At 43.3% G+C, this 17,478-nt stretch overlaps 1 protein-coding gene across 2 annotated transcripts in view; it reads left to right on the top strand.

Annotated features, from left to right (window-relative positions):
* Positions 1-1,721: 1,721 nt before the first annotated feature.
* Positions 1,722-17,478, top strand: part of PRELID2 (PRELI domain containing 2) — a 47,542-nt gene continuing 31,785 nt past the window's right edge. Inside the window, exons 1-3 of one of the 2 annotated variants that reach the window (XM_030571933.1) lie at positions 1,816-1,858; positions 11,706-11,747; positions 16,935-16,992. In XM_030571933.1, coding sequence (XP_030427793.1) covers positions 16,947-16,992 — 46 coding nt within the window. In that variant the 5' untranslated portion in view covers positions 1,816-1,858; positions 11,706-11,747; positions 16,935-16,946. Of the gene's footprint in view, positions 1,859-11,705; positions 11,748-16,934; positions 16,993-17,478 lie in introns of both variants that reach the window. The other variant, XM_030571932.1, reaches the window with a different exon arrangement.

Here is a 17,478-nt window from a genome sequence, read left to right as displayed (position 1 = left end):
GGCCCTGCTCAGCCCTGCCAGCTGCCAGTTCCACTCACCTCAGCTGCCAATCTGGGGTTCTAGCCAGTTAACAACTGATCACTCAGAAGCCTGTGTGCAGTTTAAAGTATCCAAATACGTACCACCAGACACTGGAAAACTCAGCAAGGAAAAACAAGGACCAGGATCACATTAAACTAATAAGATCTGCATTTTAATTTAATTTTAAATAAAGCTTCTGAAATATTTTGAAAACCTTGCTTACTTTACATATAACAGTAATTTGGTTATATATTATAGACTTAGAGAGAGACCTTCTAAAAACATTAAAATGTATTACTGGCACATGAAGTCTTAAATTAGTGTGTATACATGAAGACTCGGCACACCACTGCTGAAAGGTTGCCGACCCCTGATTTACACGGTAACCTCTTCTCTCTCATTAGGTGATAGTACAGTGCCTAGCACATGCTCTGTGAGGTGGGCAGGGACTGTCTATTTGTTCACCCTGATCCATGACTACAGCTCTTATGTGATACAGCAATGCAAAAAATAATGATTCATAATAATAGAGCCCTGATCTTGGCTGGAAGCTGTAGACTCTCCTGTTTTATGAATCAGAATAATGAAGAGGACAAGCCACATAGGAGGGTGGGGTCAGTCAGTGAGGTAATCAAATGTAAAATCTTTATGTATTTACATTGGTACTATCTTTGTGTAATTATTATAAAAAGTTACAATAAGTGCCAGCTGTCTCCCCCTCCCCCAGTGCTAGCCAATGTTATGTTGTGGATTTCTTACGGGTGTTGGGCCAGAGGTAGGTCCTGAGCAGAAATTTGAAGGAAAAGAAGGTAGCGACCTTAAGGATCACTTCCATGTTCCATGCATAAGGAGAGGTATTAAAGAAGAACAGAGATATTTGCATAAATTGAAAAGTAGGCAAAGGCGGCTGACATTATAGGCATATTGGGAGAGGCAGGACCTTGTGATAAGAGATGAGGGAGGGGCAGAACTATGATGGCCCTGGAAGGTAAAGAAAAGAATCTTGAACTTGAAGCAGCAAAACAAGGAGACAGTGATGTGATTATAGTGACAGCCAAGGCAGGTGATCGTAGCAGTTGTGTTCTTTATGGACCTTGGGATGGGCATGGGGAAATGTCATGTTGTAGAGGCTGAAAAGGAAGAGTACATAACAAAGAGATGATAAAGATCTGGAGAAGAATTGGGCTGTTTGGATAGAAAGTAGAGGACAGATATACAATATGATATGGCAGAAGAAGTAGGAACATTTGAACACAGCCTGAGTATGCAGGGCAGCGGAACTGAAAAGGCCCAGGAGGAAAGCACAGGGTTACCAGTGCCAAGGCTGGGCCAGGTAGGGTGACCAGATGTCCCGATTTTATAGGTACAGTCCTGTTTTTTGGGTCTTTTTCTTATATAGGCTCCTATTATCCCCTATCCTGTCCTGATTTTTCACACTTGCTGTCTGGTCACCCTAGGGCCAGGTGAGAAATTCAGAATGGCAGCCCACTGGTGACAGTCCGGGTATGGTGAAGTGCCCAGGGAACCTTTATCGAGACCTAAACAGACTCCTGCTGCCCCGGGGGAAATGGCCCAGAAAGTCCCCGCCCCCACGCAGCTCTAGGGGAAAGGGGCGTGGTCTGAAGGCAGGTGGGCGGAGCCAGGCCCAAGCATACCGTGCTATAACTGGCTGTTAAACCCTAGCCTGTGCCAGGGTTGTAGTCCCGCCCCTGCAAGTTGGGGGAAGTTCGTTGCGGACCCGCTGAGCTGGCCGGTGGGCAGCATGGGGGTCACGGTGGATGTGCACCAGGTTTTCAGATACCCCTTCGAGCAGGTGGTGGCCAGCTACCTCCGCAAGGTAACGGCAGGGGGCGTCTCCGGCAGGGCTCGAACCCCCGACTCCCCGTCCGCTTCCACCGCCCCTTCCCCACCGGTTCAGTCTAGGCTCTGTCCCGGCTCGCCCGCTGCGCCCCCCCCGGCTCCGCTTCCCTGCCCGCAGGCAGCGCTCTCGGCCGGCTACTGTGTCTCCGCGCTGCTACCGGCTGCGCTCTGCGCTGCAGGCAGCTGCTGCGCGGGCTGTCGGGGACTTCCTTGCCGTGCTGGCCATCCGCACGCCCCCGCCCCACGGCCTCCATTTTGGGGCCAGCTGACTGAGGGGAGGGGGGTAGCCAGCGAGGGTAGCGGAGATCAGTATAATGCCGTGGTCACAAAGCGGTTGTTTAAGTCCCCGTGGTGTAGTGGGCCGTGATCTAGTTCATTTCTGCTGCGCCTCTTGCTGGGGAGACTCACTGATCTGGGGGGCTTTCATGTCAAGACCCCCCCCCAAATGACAGTGGGGCTTAGTGAGTTCTCATTGCCGCCTTCAGCTCCAAACATAGGGGGCTGGTTTTCTTTACAAAGAGCTACTAGCGGCTGTGTTTGACTCCGGTTTCACTCCGTGAAGTTTCACTGACTTTTTTTTTTTTTTCTACTTTTGAAAATTCCTCATCCTTCAGAGCTATTTCCCAACCTCCTTTCCAGCCCCAGTATTCATATTCGCTCTTTTCTTGGAGGTCTCTAGTGCAAATCACTTCTCTGTCTTCAGTTAAAGTTAAGTCCATATGTAGGACTTGAATATCACTATTCAAAGTTTTTTCTTTAAAAAAAGTGAGTTTACAATAAATAATAGGCAGTGATTACCAGGGTACAGTTAGGGGGCCCTTTAAAATGGGGTCACGACCCACAGTTTAAGAGCGATTGCCATATACTAAAAGTTATATAACCAAATGAGCTGCCCGTGAAGCATACCCTTAGGATCACTATCTTCCCCTAATTGGTTAGTTTTATAAGGCAATTTGCAGTGCAAGACTCTTCTGTCTCCTGCTTTTAAGGAGGAGGGGCAATTTTTAAAGGAACACTCATTGTTAAATGTACTGTACTTAAAAAAAGTTTTATATAGTTTCAGGTACTACTACAACATCTCTGGAGTTTCTCTGCCAATTATTTTGGTTATATGCACTTAGACATAAAAGATAAAGAAAATATTTTCTCTCCTGTGTTGCTGTGTGAAAGACACCTACTGTAGTAGGAAACATCTTGTCTGTATAGGGAAACGTGAAATTGACTGGACCCAAAGATTCAGCAAATGCTCAAAGTAAACAATCTGACAGGGGCAGGGATTCGAAATATTTGTTCTTTGATTTCTTTCAGTCATAGTAATGTTAGATGTTATTACCATATCCAGGGATTCTCAAACTTTATTGCCTTGCACCGCATTCTGACAACAGTTACTACATGACTGGGGGGAGGGAAGTGAAACTGGAGCCAGAACCCCATGTCGGGGTGGAACTCAGGCTTCAGCTTCAGCTCTGGGTCCCTACAAGTCTAATGCGGGCCCTGGCGACCGCATTAAAATGGGTTCATGACCCACAGTTTGAGAAGGGTTGCCATATACTAATAATAGATCAGGGGTCGGCAACCTTTGGCACGTGGCTTACCAGAGTAAGCACCCTGGTGGCCTGGCCCAGTTTGTTTACCTGTCGCATCAGCAGGTTTGACTGTTTGCAGCTCCCACTGGCTCCAGGCCAATGGGGGCAGCAGGAAGCTGCAGCCAGCACATCTCTTGGCCCACGCCGCTTCCAGCAGCCTCCAGGGTGCTTACCCTGGTGAGCCGCATGCCAGAGGTTGCTGATCCCTGTAGTACATCAAAATATTCAGACAAACATGTGACTTGTAAATTGCTATTGTTCCTTCAACTATTTCTTTTGAGGCCATGTGGTCTCGTACACTTGTTTGACTCAATGTTCTGGTGGGTTTTTTGGGGGTCATGCAGCCTTGTAAATGGAAGGAAGTGGAGAGTTTCTGCTGCTGTTAGTTGTGAGCTCAGTATTCAGTAACTTTCTCTCTCAGTATAATTATGTGCTTCTCACTTGGATGAAAGGATACTTTTATGTAGACCTGTGATCAGGGCTGCCTCCAGGCACCAGCTGAGCAAGCTTGTGCTTGGGGCTGCAGATTCTCAGGGGTGGCATTCCTCCCAATCCTAGGGTAGCATGGCCGCCTTTTTTCCTTTTGTTTTGTCGATGACTTTCAGTGTGCCACTGTAGGGGGCGGCGGTGCAGAGGAGCTGGGAGTGGGCTGTGTGCTCCGTCTGACCCAGCCAGTGCCAGGTCTGCAGCACGCCCGGCATCCCCTTCCCTCCCCGCCGACTGACAACTTTCACTTCACTTGCAGGTGCGAGCGGCATGGAGCCCTCCTGGCAGGTGGCGCGGCGGGAGGGGCCGAGTGGCGAGTGCCCCGGCTGAAGGAAGCCCTGGCCTCCACCCCCCTCCCCCTCCCCGCTAGCTGGGGTGCACACTCCACTGCCCGGGGCATGTCTGCAGTGCAGGGAGTCCTGCTAGCCAGAGTGCAGCCACCGCCCACTCAGAGGCTTGCTGGTGCAGCCGGGAGAGGAGCTGCGAGCTTGGAGTGGCAAAAAAGCCAGAGCTGGCCCTACCTGTGATATTGATTTGTCTGTCATTTTTGGGAGTAGTGTTTTCTCCAGCGCTGCCTTAGGTCTCTTTGACTTTCAGTAGTTGTTTTCTTGTGACCTTACCCACATATCTAATCTACACTGGTGCTTTAGGCAGTGCAGGTTGGTACCTGATAAGTAACCAAGTAGCCACATACAAGAGGAATTGGAAAACATTTCTGTTCAACTAGGAAAAATGCTTTCAGGGCTACAACTATGCTAAATTGTGATGTTTTAAATCATACTTTTTTGTGCATCTGTGGAAGATTCAAGTCTCCATGTAAACATCTGTGGAGTGTAACCAACTCCATTTACTTTATAACATAGGCTGCTCTCCTGCAAGTGGATACCCATGGGCATCCTGCTGCTCTGAGCCAGAATGAAATCCGAAGAACTGTGAGCATAGGGTTCTGCTGACAGAATGAATTTGCAGGATCGGGCCCTTAAATATTTGTGTTCTTTAAGGGACACTATTGAAGTGAGTGGGCCCAGACTGGATTTTCTTTAAAAACAAAGGTCAGTAGAAATGTTTCCATGCTATGATATGAATAATTAATAGTGAAATAATTTTTTTTAGCTGTAGACATCCTCCCAGAGAACCCGTAAACCAGTTAGTCTTTTACATCAGAGATGTGAAACTGGTTACTCTCTCTGTTGTCCAAAATGATGACTGTTCAAAAACTACATATTACTATGGGAAGTAGATTTATAAAAGTGAAATAATTTTAACTAATTGAAGGTGGTGTTCAAATGCAGGTAAATGTTGTCTCTATGTCGGAGCTAGGCTTGGCCATGTTGCATCCTAGCAAATTTCCCATCTGTGCGTTACGTTCTTGTACACATAAGAACGGCCATGCTGGGTCAGACTAAAGGTCCATTAACCCAGTATCTTGCCTTCTGACAGTGGCCAGTGCCAGGTGCTTTAGAGGGAACAAACAGAACAGGTAATCATCAAGTGATCCATTCCTAATTTCTGGCAAACTGAGACTAGGGACAGATTCCTGAGTGTGCACCCAAACTCGTCTTTTGCTTGTTGTTTTCCATTGAATAAAAGAACTTGGGGGCTGAATTGTAATCTTTGTCTAATATGCTGATCCTGGTTTCATTGCCCTCGAGCAGTGTTTCTTTTCTTATAAGAATCCAGAGCAGTGCCCACAAAATTAAAAAAAAAAAAAATAAAAAAAATTATATATATATATATATATATATATATATATCTCTTTTGCAACATATGCTTTAAACATTAACTTGACATTGACAGCAGAGAAACAGCTGTGTAGTACAGGGCAGCTCCATGACTCCAGTCACAAATAATATTGTTTGTTTCTTCAGAACATCTTACAGTGATAAGAAGTAGAGTGGAGAACGTTCTGCAAATTGCTTTCCAGAATGCAAACTCTCACTAACGCCAAGCATGGGATCATACATTTTGATCTGAATTGGCTGAAACAGTAACTTGCACATCCCTTGGGGCTCATCAGAAGAGAGCAGCTGCAGTCGCCTCAAGAAAAAGATGGTCCCTGAGGAGAAACAAAAAGCCCATGCGTGTGCTTAAGAAAGCAAAATCTTACTATGGTCGGGGTAGTGCTCTGAAAGCTAACAAACTGTATGGTTCCGAAGTCCAGTCTTATAACTGACAGAGCATGTGCAACTTGCTGTGGCCCTGTGAAGTCCTGTCAGACCTAATAGGATTCTGTGCTGGCACAACTGTCAGTCCATGCATAGTCAACTGCAGAAAAGGGAGAGACCTAAATCACTTTCTGCTATCTGAATCAAGAATGGGCTGTGCTACTTGTTAAATAAAGATGTGCTTGCTAAAGCTGCAGGTGTCCTGTGCCCCTGGGAACAGAGGATGTCTACTTCTAGGCTGGGTTTTTTATTTTTATTAAGGATGCTGCCACCTCTTTAAAAACCTTAGAGATGTTAGGGGTGACTGTTGTTGCTCTCCTTTCAAGAAATAATGTGGTTCCTTTTTTTGTTTTGAAAACTCATGGGGGCTCTTCTGGTCCTATTCAAGTCAATGGGAATTTGGCCATTGACTTAAATGGGGTCAGGATTTCATCCTGTGTAGTTCACCAAGGAATCACTGTTTGGATAGGTGAATAAGGGCCTATAAAAGACATGGTCATGCTTGTATTTTTATTGACCATATAGTTCCTTCCTCCAAAAGGTTATGGCTCAATACTAAATTGCATGGATTCACTGCAAAGGTAACAAGCCATTTTTGGTTATGTAAACTTTTCAATTATTATTCCACAATCTATTTCTCAAAAAACTTCCATGTCAGAACGTGAACAGCAAGTGCAGACAAAAGTGCACAGTGTGCAGTCTGTCTTTCCTCTTCTGTTCTAGTATCTTCCCCACTGTTCCTTTCTAACACGAAAAACAAACAAACAAAAAAAAACACGCAGTACACACCGACTCTCTGCAAAGTTAGAAAAATAATATATTGTTCCCAGTTCCTGTAGTCTTGATCTGTAAGGTGGCAAGCTCAATAGACAATATTTAATAACTTTGCATTTTAGGATGATGCAGGAACAGTTTACCAATCAGAATGGGGCATGCTTAGGAAATCAGAGAACTGGAAGGGACCTCAAGAGGTCATCTAATCCAGTCCCCTGCACTCAGGGCAGGACTAAGTATTATATAGACCATCCCTGATAGGTGTTTGTCCAACCTGCTCTTAAAAATCGCCAGTGATGGAGATTCTACACCCCACCCCCAGGCATTTATTCCAGTGCTTAACCAGTTCTTCCTAATGTCCAACCTAAACTGCCCTTGCTGCAATTTAAGCCAATTGCTTCTTGTTCTATCCTCAGAGGTTAAGAAGAACAATTCTTCTCCCTCCTCCTTTTATGTACTTGGAAACTGTTATCATGTCCCCTCTATCTTCTCCTCTCCAGACTAAACAAACCCAATTTTTCAATCTTCCCTCCTAGATCATGTTTTCTAGACCTTTTAATGATTTTTGTTGCTCTTCTCTGGACTTTCTCCAGTTTGTCCACATCTTTCCTGAACTGGACACACTACTCCGGTTGAGGCCTAATCAGCGTGGAGTAAAACGGAAGAATTACTTCTCGTGTCTTGCTTACAACACTCCTGCTAATATAGCTGTCATAAACAGATAGCTAAGGGTTAATGTTCTTTTACCTGTAAAGGGTTAACACAGGGATCCAAACATCTGACCAGAGGACCAATCAGGAAACAAGACTTTTTCCAATCTGGGTGGAGGGAAGTTTTGGGTGTGAGTTCTTTGTTCTTTGTCTTGGGTCTGTGCCCTCTTGGCTCTGAGAGTGACTTTTCTATCTCCAGGTTTTCTAATCTTCTGTTTCCAAGTTGTAAGTACAAGGATAGTAAGACAATAGGTTTATATTGTTTTCTTTTGTATTTACATGTGTGTAGTTGCTGGAATGTGTTGAATTGTATTCTTTTGGAATAAGGCTGTTTATTCACTTTTTTTCTTAAGCAATTGACCCTGTATATTGTCACCTTATTACAGAGACTATTTTTAATGTCCTTTTTCTTTCTTTTTATATAAAGCTTTCTTTTTAAGACCTGTTGGAGTTTTTCTTTAGTGGGGACTCCAGGGAATTGAGTCTGCAGCTCACCAGGGAATTGGTGGGAGGAAGAAGTCAGGGGGAAAATCTCTGTGTTAGATTTACTAAGCCTGACTTTGCATACTCTCTGGGTGAGGGGGAAGAGAGATTAGATCTCTCGGTACTTGTGTTTCCAGGACTGGAAGCAGGGAATCTCCTAGGGTCACCCAGGGAGGGGAGCCTGGGAGGAAGTAACAAGGAAACAAGGGGAGGGGGTTATTTCCCTTTGTTGTAAGACTCAAGGCATCTGAGTCTGGGGTTCCCCCAGGGAAGGTTTTGGGGAGACCACAGTGAGCTAGGCACTGTATAATTCCTAGCTGGTGGCAGCGATACCAGGTCCAAGCTGGTAACTAAACTTGGAGGTTCTCATGCTAACACCCATATTTTGGATGCTAAGGTCCAGATCTGGGAAGAAATGTTATGACAATAGCCCAGCATGTTGTTTGCTTTTTTTGCAACAGTGTTACACTGTTGCCTCATATTTAGCTTGTGATCCACTATGACCCCCAGATGGCTTTCTGCAGTACTCCTTCCTTGGCAGTCATTTTGCATATGTGCAACTGATTGTTCCTTCCTAAGTGGAGTATTTTGCATTTGTCTTTATTGAATTTCATCTGATTTTACTTCGGACCATTTGTCCAGATCATTTTGAATTTTAATCCTATCCTCCAAAGCACTTGCAACCCCTCCCAGCTTGGTATCATCTGCAAACTTTGTAAGTGTACTCTCTATGCCATTATCTAAATCACTGATGAAGATATTGAACAGAACCGGGCCCCGCTCATTATGCATTTCCAGCATGACTGTGAACCACTGATAACTACTCTCTGGGAATGATTTTCCAACCAGATATCTCCCCTCTCCTCCACCCCCCCCCCCCCCCGATAGTAGCTCCATGTAGGTCGTATTTCCCTAGTTTGTTTATGAGAAGGTCAGGTAAGGCTTTAGATACTGTCTCACTAAAGTTAAGATATACCACATCTACTGCTTCCCCCCATCCACAAGGCTTGTTACCTTGTCAAAGAAAGCTATCAGGTTGGTTTGACACAATGCTGACTGTTATTTATCACCTTTTTATCTTCTAGGTGTTTATAAATTGCTTAATTATGTACTCCATTATCTACAATATATACAAACGTTCAGTACAAACCAGTGGTGCAAGTAGACTTCATTTCTTATGGGTACGCTGCACTCATGAGAGGGACACAAAGGGGGGGCAGAGGAGGTCACCAGCTAAAGGGGGAGTATGTGACTTCCCCATGTGACTGTCCAGATGACCCCTCCCCCAGCCCAGGGTCCCCATGCTCTCCCTGTCCCCTCTCCGTGATCCATCCCACATTACCAGAGAGGGAGCTCTGTGCTCTTTCAGCTGCACTGGAGACTTCTGAACTGCAGGGCTCTCTGGAACTACAGTGCTTAAAGGAGCAGCTGTATTGCCCTCAGCCCTACCTCAGCCTTGTCCTTCGGTGGGCTTGCTGTACAGACTTCAGACAGGAGACGTGGCTGGGGGCAGAACAGGCACGCCAGGGGAGCTGCTGCTCCTGTGTCTTTCCAGTACGGAGTATTGGCTATAAATATCTTACTGGTATGGCATACCATACCACTGTACTTGCACCACTGCTAGAAATGTAGAAATGAGGGACATGGACCAGAGTTGATTTTACTTGTTTAGTTGACTTTCTTAGGTGTGGGACAACTCGAGGTCAGAAAAGAGGCATTGTTAGCATTATTTATTGTTAAGGATTTGAGCCACAGACACATTGCAAATAGAAATAATATTCTGTAGTATACAACTACATGACCGGAGGAAAGCCCGCTGGAGGTAAAGAGTGAGCTAACTATGGTTGCCAAAGGCATAGAGCTGAAAGATTAAAATAATTCTCTCTTAAATGTGACTGCATAGTAGTGAATTCCTTATTTTAATTAGGAACTTGATCCAGATAAAGAAATAACTTGAGTTATAGTTAGCTCCATAAATCCCATAGTTCAAGCAGATTGCCTCCTCTTCTTTTTTTCCCCTCCTCCTTTTATCCTTTGCAAATAAAACATTTCACCGCTCTGGTGTTTTTGTGTTGCCTTAAACATAGGGTGAAGAAGTGAAACCAAACTTACTTACAAAGCTGTTACAGTTAGGATTTGTCAAGGGGGCTTCCATGCTTAAGGCACTGAACTCCCATTGGCTTTTAATGAATGTAGGGAGCCTCATTCTCATTAGCCTTTCTGAAAATGTGTTGCTGGGTTCTAAGAGTTCATGGACTATAGTGCATGTATGAACACTTGAATATGGTATCTCAGGTTGATCATACAAATGACCTTTAATTTACCCAAAGAGTCAAATTTGTTTTTTCTCTCAGTAATGCAAGACAGTAGTTCTACAAGACCAAAAAACTGGTTCACAAAAGCAAAATTCAAATTCAAGTCGCTGCTTCTAAAAACCTAGTCAGTTTACATTATCGGATCATGATCATCAGGTGGAATCAACGTAAGATCCAGTGACCAAAGAGAAATGTATGACAACCTTTTCCTTCTGCAGACATTAATACACCTCTACCCTGATATAACGTGACCTGATATAACACGAATTCGGATATAACGCGATAAAGCAGCGCTCCGGGAGGGCAGGGTAGCGCGCTCCGATGGATCAAAGCAAGTTAGTTATAACGCGGCTTCACCTATAACACAGTAAGATTTTTTTGGCTCTTGAGGACAGTGTTATATCTGGCTAGAGGTGTGTATCTATATTGTTCTTGCATGTGAATTAAATAGCATGGCACATAGTATTTTACCTCTGAAAAATGATCTCAAAGCCCTGGGTCCAAGCTTAGGAATTGGAGCAAAGCCTAGAATCACATGGAATGAAATAGCAGCGCCATCTTATGCTTTAGGCATGGTCTGCTGTGGTGCAGGGTAGCAGTAGCATGCACAACACAATGCTTCCTTCCAGTGGAGAATTGAAACTGTTCAAATTTACTGACCATGCTTACTCCTCTCTGGTTGATGCTCTGTGGATAGCTGCTGGGAAGGCATCAGTAATGTGCATGGACTCTACTACATGGCTATCCAATGTAGTGCAAATACTGTGTTACTTGGATTGTAAGTTTAGGAATATGGTGATACAATAAATAGCAATAATAGTAATTTTCCAGTGCTTTGGAGGCTTGGGTGAGCGCAGATGCCAACTCAGCAGCTGCCCCATAAAGCAAACATTTTTGTTCAAGTGTGACAAATGGTGTGATTAAAATAAACATATCCATATGTGAAAAGGCTTATGTAGCTACTGATTATCACAGATTACTTGATGTGCCGGGGATTTGCTAGACCTTTTTTTAAAAAAAAAAAAAAGATATATAAAAATAAATGTATTCGCGAAAACACTTGTGAAGCCTGAAAAGGTTGAGCTGATTTGGCAATGTCTGTGTTTCATTTCTCTGGGATAAAAAAGGAGAATCAGTCAGAATATATGTTTATTTATTTTTTATTTTTGCCAGCCTTTGATGTTGCCATTTTGATTTATTTGAGCTCCATTTGATCTTCCATGTAAAATCAACTCTTCCTTGGTTTGAAATACTTAATTTTTGTATATACCATTACATGTAAGCTTCGTGGATTTCTCTCCGCAGCTAAACACTCCTAGAAGTCTCTTCTCCCGCAAATAACTCCCAGTAAGTAGCATTGTGGTTAGAATATATCTCTTTAATTCCATAACTTATTTTTATGCACTTTATTCAGTTTACTTTGTTATTTAGGATCATTATTTCAAATTGCTTCGGTTTTAAAGGAACAACAAAGTATGTGGGTTTTTTTTAGTTTCTAAATGGAAGTCCTATTTGCAAAGAATATACATGATTAATTTTTGTGATTTTTGTTTTTAGAAATCACTGGATTTGCAGAAAGACAGAACATTAGGAGTTAACAGAGTTATGCAATCATTATGCATTGTTGGCATTCTATAAAATGAGAAATGAATTAGTTTTCAATAAATAACAAAGCAGGATAATCACTAGTACAACTCATCATTGGAGATTTTTAAGAGCAGGTTAGACAAACGCCTGTCAGGGATGGTCTAGATAATACTTAATCTTGCCAGGAGTGCAGGGGACTGAACTAGATGACCTATGAGGTTCTTTCCAGTCCTGTGATTCTATGTCTAGTTTATTTATTAGAAATGACAAATGAATTTGTAGATCATGTGTGAAAGCCAGCACAGCATGGATAAGATTATATGCGAACATCTTTGGCTCCTGTTCTACAAACTGGACCCATAACTCTTCCTGGAGTCTTACTGACACCTAAGGACTAATTGGAGATAAAAATTTCATTTTTAAAGTCTTCTCCCCACCCTGTGTGTGCATTTGACAGCTTGTGAAAGTCAGTTTCACTGTTTCTCCTACCTAATCAGTTAATTTCTCTCATTATTTCTTTGGGCCTTTCACACGGGAGTAGAGGGCTAAACAGTGTTTTTAAAATAGGAAAACCTGTCTGTAAAACCATACAAATTGTCAGAGGAAGGCCAGGGCAATTGTAGAATATGCAACTATTTTAAACTCACTTTTAAAAATGGACTTGACTTCAAGTCAATCAACCACCATTACAATGAATCATTTATTTACTTTTCATGGAGGACTAGTATTTATCAATTACTGTCCCCCAGTACCCAAACACTCCTCCCCATAAAATGTACTTTGAAGTTTCTATGGCATGTTTCAGCGTTTTACAGTGATGGGTAAATATTATGCCTAAACTGAGACGCAAAAGTTCATTGGCCAAGCACAAAGGAAGTGAGGATATAGAACCCAGATCTCTTCTCTCCAGGTCCCTGCTCCAGCCTCTTGATACTGCTGCATCCATTTGCTGTCTTTTACCCTTTTAAAACAATCATTTAAATGAAATCTTAGCAGCCCTCAGCTTTATATACTGAAACCTACTTTAAAGGGTGAGGTGAAAGATAGCAGCAGTCTCACTACATTTCTCCCCACCTGTTTTGTCATGAAACCAAGTAGCAATATATGCAAATCATCCTGCCTCTGCCAATTTTTGTATCTCCCGAAATTCTCTTCTGTCTCTTCTGCACCCTCCCATTCCGGCCTCAATAAAAGTACTATCGAGTGGACCAATTCAGTGCCTTTCTAGAATTAACCACAAGATGGCATCAAATCATTTCATGGGGATGGTAAAGATAAAAGAAACAGTCATGCTTTATAAATGATTTCAACTCAATTTTTTCTTAACTTGGAATTAAAGTTACTGCACTGCATATCCTACCACCAGAAAACCAAGACACTAGCAGTCAAGTCAAAGACAAGAAGAGGCACTGCATGTGGACCATTGAATGACTATCTCCCTTTCATCACCCATAGCAAACATATCTCACCTGTATAACCGTGGGCATTTTCTAATGCCATGTTGATTGTTCATCACTCTTGAAGATTCTGTCTGTACTGAGCATGCTCCATCCAGGAGGGGGGATGCAGAGATTGACTTTCCCCATAATTGCTCTTCTTGACTGCTGCAGGCCACTGGGGCACCATGCATGGGAAATGGAAGTAAAGAGATTGTCTCTGCAATTTGCTCAATGCTTTGCCTGCTGGGTCCAGGCAACGGAATGTAGAGGGCTGAGAAATATGAGGCTGGGAGGGAAGGAGAGGAGCGGGGATTGGAGGAAGGGGAAAGGGAGAGAAGCCGGGAATAGAGGAGGTGGGAAGCATATAGGCACAAAAGTGGAGGGGACAGGAGCTAGGGATCTGGAGGAAGGAAAAAATTAATGTGACTAAAGATTGAATCGTAATGGATATGCACAAGAGGGCTGAATTAAGGTTGCACAGACAACGTTAATTTTGGCACTTCTTAACTTTTAACTTTGCAGCTTTGGTTTTTTTTGAATTTGCAGCCTTAATGTTTAAATGTTGATGGGTTGGTGGGTTGATAGGTTTTTGGAAGTAAAATATGATGAGAGAGAGCAAGCTGGGGCCTCTCCATTATTTTATGGTATTTAGCAATAGCTCGCAACACGGAGATAACGTTTGCTTAAATGGTTGTAGTGATGAGGTGCATAGGCCATGCCTGATTACTGATGTGCAGGAAAATTGACTCCAGTACAGTTTCCCCTTTCCCTTGAACTCATGCTCAAGGGCAAGAGCCCTCGGCTTAATCAGACTCCAAGGGTTTAGCCACACTTGCAGCTGTACAGCGCTGGGAGTTAAGCTGTCTGCGTACAGCTGTGTAGGGAAAGCGCTGCAGTGTGGCCACACTGACAGCTACCAGCAGTGTGGCCACATTTGCAGCTGTGTTGAGAGTGGTGCATTATGGGCAGTTATCCCAGCGTTCAAATGGCCGCAATGTGCTTTTCAAAAGAGGGGGGTGGGGTGGAATGTGACAGGGAGCGTGGAGGAGAAAGAGAGAGTGGATTTTTGGAGCTGACACTGTCAGCTCCCTGCCTTGCAAGTTCTAAGGACTTGAAGATACACAGCACCAACCTTCAATCATTTAAAAAGTTTTGACCCCTTCCCTCACCCTCTCATTCACTAAATGCAAACAGCCTTCAGACTAGATAAGCAGCTGCTCCAAAACGGACTCCCCTGTCCTCCTCCGGGCTGCTTCTGTCCTCAAGCAAACATTCCAAAGGGATCCCTCTGCCTGCCTCTGCTTGAGCAAACAGGAGCTGTGTTTGTTTTTTTTTTAGATAAGCAGCTTGGGGAGCCCCGAGTTCACAACAAAATAAAGAGAGGCATCACAACAAAGCAAAGAGTGTTATCTTTACTTAAAAAGCATTATGGGAAGGTTCCGGAGGTCAATTACAGCGTAGTAAGATTAATCACTGTTTACACTGGCACCCCAGCGCTGCAAGAGCAGCGCTATAGTTGTTCCCCAGGCCGAGGTGGAGTACAGCCAGTGCTGTAGCCAGGGAGATACAGCGCCGTATGTGCCTTGCCAGTGTGGACAGGGAGTAAGTTACAGCACTGTAAAGCCACCACCAGTGCTGTAACTCTCAAGTGTAGCCAAGCCCCAGGAGGAGGGCTGGAACCGCAAAACCTGCAGTGGTAGGGACCAGTGCCTTGGGGCTAGGCAGCTGCCCCATGAAGTCACTCCAGGGTTGAGGAAATGGCCAGAGTGAGAGTTTTGCTCTCTGCTGTTGTACTTGAAGATCCTCAGGAAATAAAAGCCTTGGGGGAAGAACATGGTTGGTTTAGAAGTCTATTTTGTTGTGACTGCTACGCTCGCTGAACCATTCCATCTGCTTATAGGCTCTTAACACCATTTCTTATACTCTGCTGTGTAGGAAATTGAGTCTGTTTCTGTTTTAAATACTTGGGTAATAGAGTCTGCTATTTAGCGAAAGATTTATGTAAATGGCTTTTTGTTTCACACAATTGGGCCTTACAGAGTGTAAGTTACATTGATAATGTAATTATACAACTACTTGTGCCATTTCAAAGCAGCATGTTGCATAGAAGCCTCTGATTTAACTGCATAATAGGAGTCTACAGATTTATACTTCCTTTTTTAAATCCAACTTTTATTCCCGGCAACAAAAATAATTGTAGTGGTACTGCAGGGTGAGTCGATTAGCCTCTTCCGGGATTTTTATCCCTTTTCCTCCAGAATTCCTGGTTACTTTAAATCAGGATGTTGCAACATCTGTAGTTGGTAATCACTGCATTATCTTAACTCGTTTAGTCTTAAGATATAATTTTCCCACCTCCTTTCACTCTTTTTATATTTTTTGTCTAATGCTAATCTTTATCTGGCATTCAGTATTTTCTCAATACTAATCTGGGATTTATGTTAGCTCAGTTCCTATTGAGTCGTGTTGGATTGCAATGATTTATCTTTGCTGAAATCGAAAACATAAAGCATCAATTCATGTGAATGTTGGTGCTTTTAGCAATGGGTAATATAGTTCTTTTCAAGCCAACAGGGAGTCCAAAATGGCTTACTCATGCCTTGCCTCTATTTTTCTCCACATAAAACATTCCGTATTAGGTCGCGTGCCCTACAGAGTCCATATATTTCAGACATTTGATACAATGTCTACATAATTCTTGCACACACTCTCTCTTGCAGAGTCAGAGCTAGAGTCTCATTTCTTCAGCTCTGAAATGACTCTGCTACTTGAGGTAAAGGAGATTTTCCTTAGCAGCCACAGGCAGTAGTGGTAGTTTTGTTAGCCTCTCTTCAAGCCAACTGCTGGAGCGGAGGGATGTGCACACCCACAGGTATGTTACTGTATGAAGTGACATCTTCATTTCTCGAAGAAATCTTAAAGATGTTGCAGGACATAAAAAGCTCACATACAGTATTTTGCATTCCAGATGCCACTGTAAACCAGGTTTCCTGCTTGCTGCTTAACTTTGGGCTATGAACTGTATTGTAAGCATGCTCAGCAGCATTTACAGGTGCTGTACTGCAGGAACCGTAAGGTCCAAATTATCACTGGTGTAGTTCCTTAGGGATGAATTTAACTCATGGAGTTATGGCACTTTTGCCAGCTATGGTCAGTTGGAACCATGTGATACAGGTCAATCTTACTCTGTTTCTGCTTTGAGGGTATTCTCTATGCTGGCTCAGACTTGAAAATCTCTGTTTAATATGAGTGTTCTGTAGTGAGACTGAAGGTTGGGGTGGTATTTTTTGCAGGCTAAGCAAACCTCACCACAATAAATTAAATGTAAATTTTTAAAAATATTTTTAATTTCTCCTCTTAGCAACACTGCACGCTTTTGACACAAACCTGCTCCTTTTATCCACTGAGAGACCATGAAAATGCTTATTGATTTAACAAGTGAGTGTTAGCAATTTTCTCTTACCCAAGTGACAAATATAGTAGTTGACACTGTTCATTTTTTACCTAGTATCCCAGTCCCATGGAGAAACATGTCACAGCTATAAAAACCATGGAAGAGAAAACAGGTAAGCTACCTATTCATGTTGTCATAATTATCATTGTGTTTCAGTAATGCCGTGGTTACCCCATTGTGCAGGGTGCTATATAAACACAGAACAAAAAGACAGCCTCTGCCCCAAAGAGCTTAACATTTATTTACACTCTCTCTTTTTAGATTGGGAGCTAATTCAGAGGGTGTTAGAAGCAAGACTTGCCTATTCTCCTTGTTCTACTTACTTTCAGTGTAGAGGTCTGTAATGACTCCAATCTGTAGCGCTCTCAGTGAATTTCTAAAGCGCACTGAAGTCAATATAGATCAACCCTAAGTGATCCAAATCAACAGGCATTTGATTACTTTGGTTTCGCACTGTGTGTGTGAAAGGGAGGTATGATTGTTCCATTTTAAAGACGGGGAAACAGTCACAGAGGTTCAGTGACCTGCCCAATATCCTATAATAAGACAGTGGCAGAGTCAGAAATTGAAGCCAGATTCCCTGATTCCCACCCCAGTG

This window comes from Gopherus evgoodei, chromosome 8, assembly GCF_007399415.2.
Source record: "Gopherus evgoodei ecotype Sinaloan lineage chromosome 8, rGopEvg1_v1.p, whole genome shotgun sequence".
Taxonomy (NCBI): domain Eukaryota; kingdom Metazoa; phylum Chordata; order Testudines; family Testudinidae; genus Gopherus; species Gopherus evgoodei.
The sequence above is the reverse complement of the archived record's forward strand: the minus strand, read 5'-3'. Positions and strand labels throughout refer to the sequence as shown.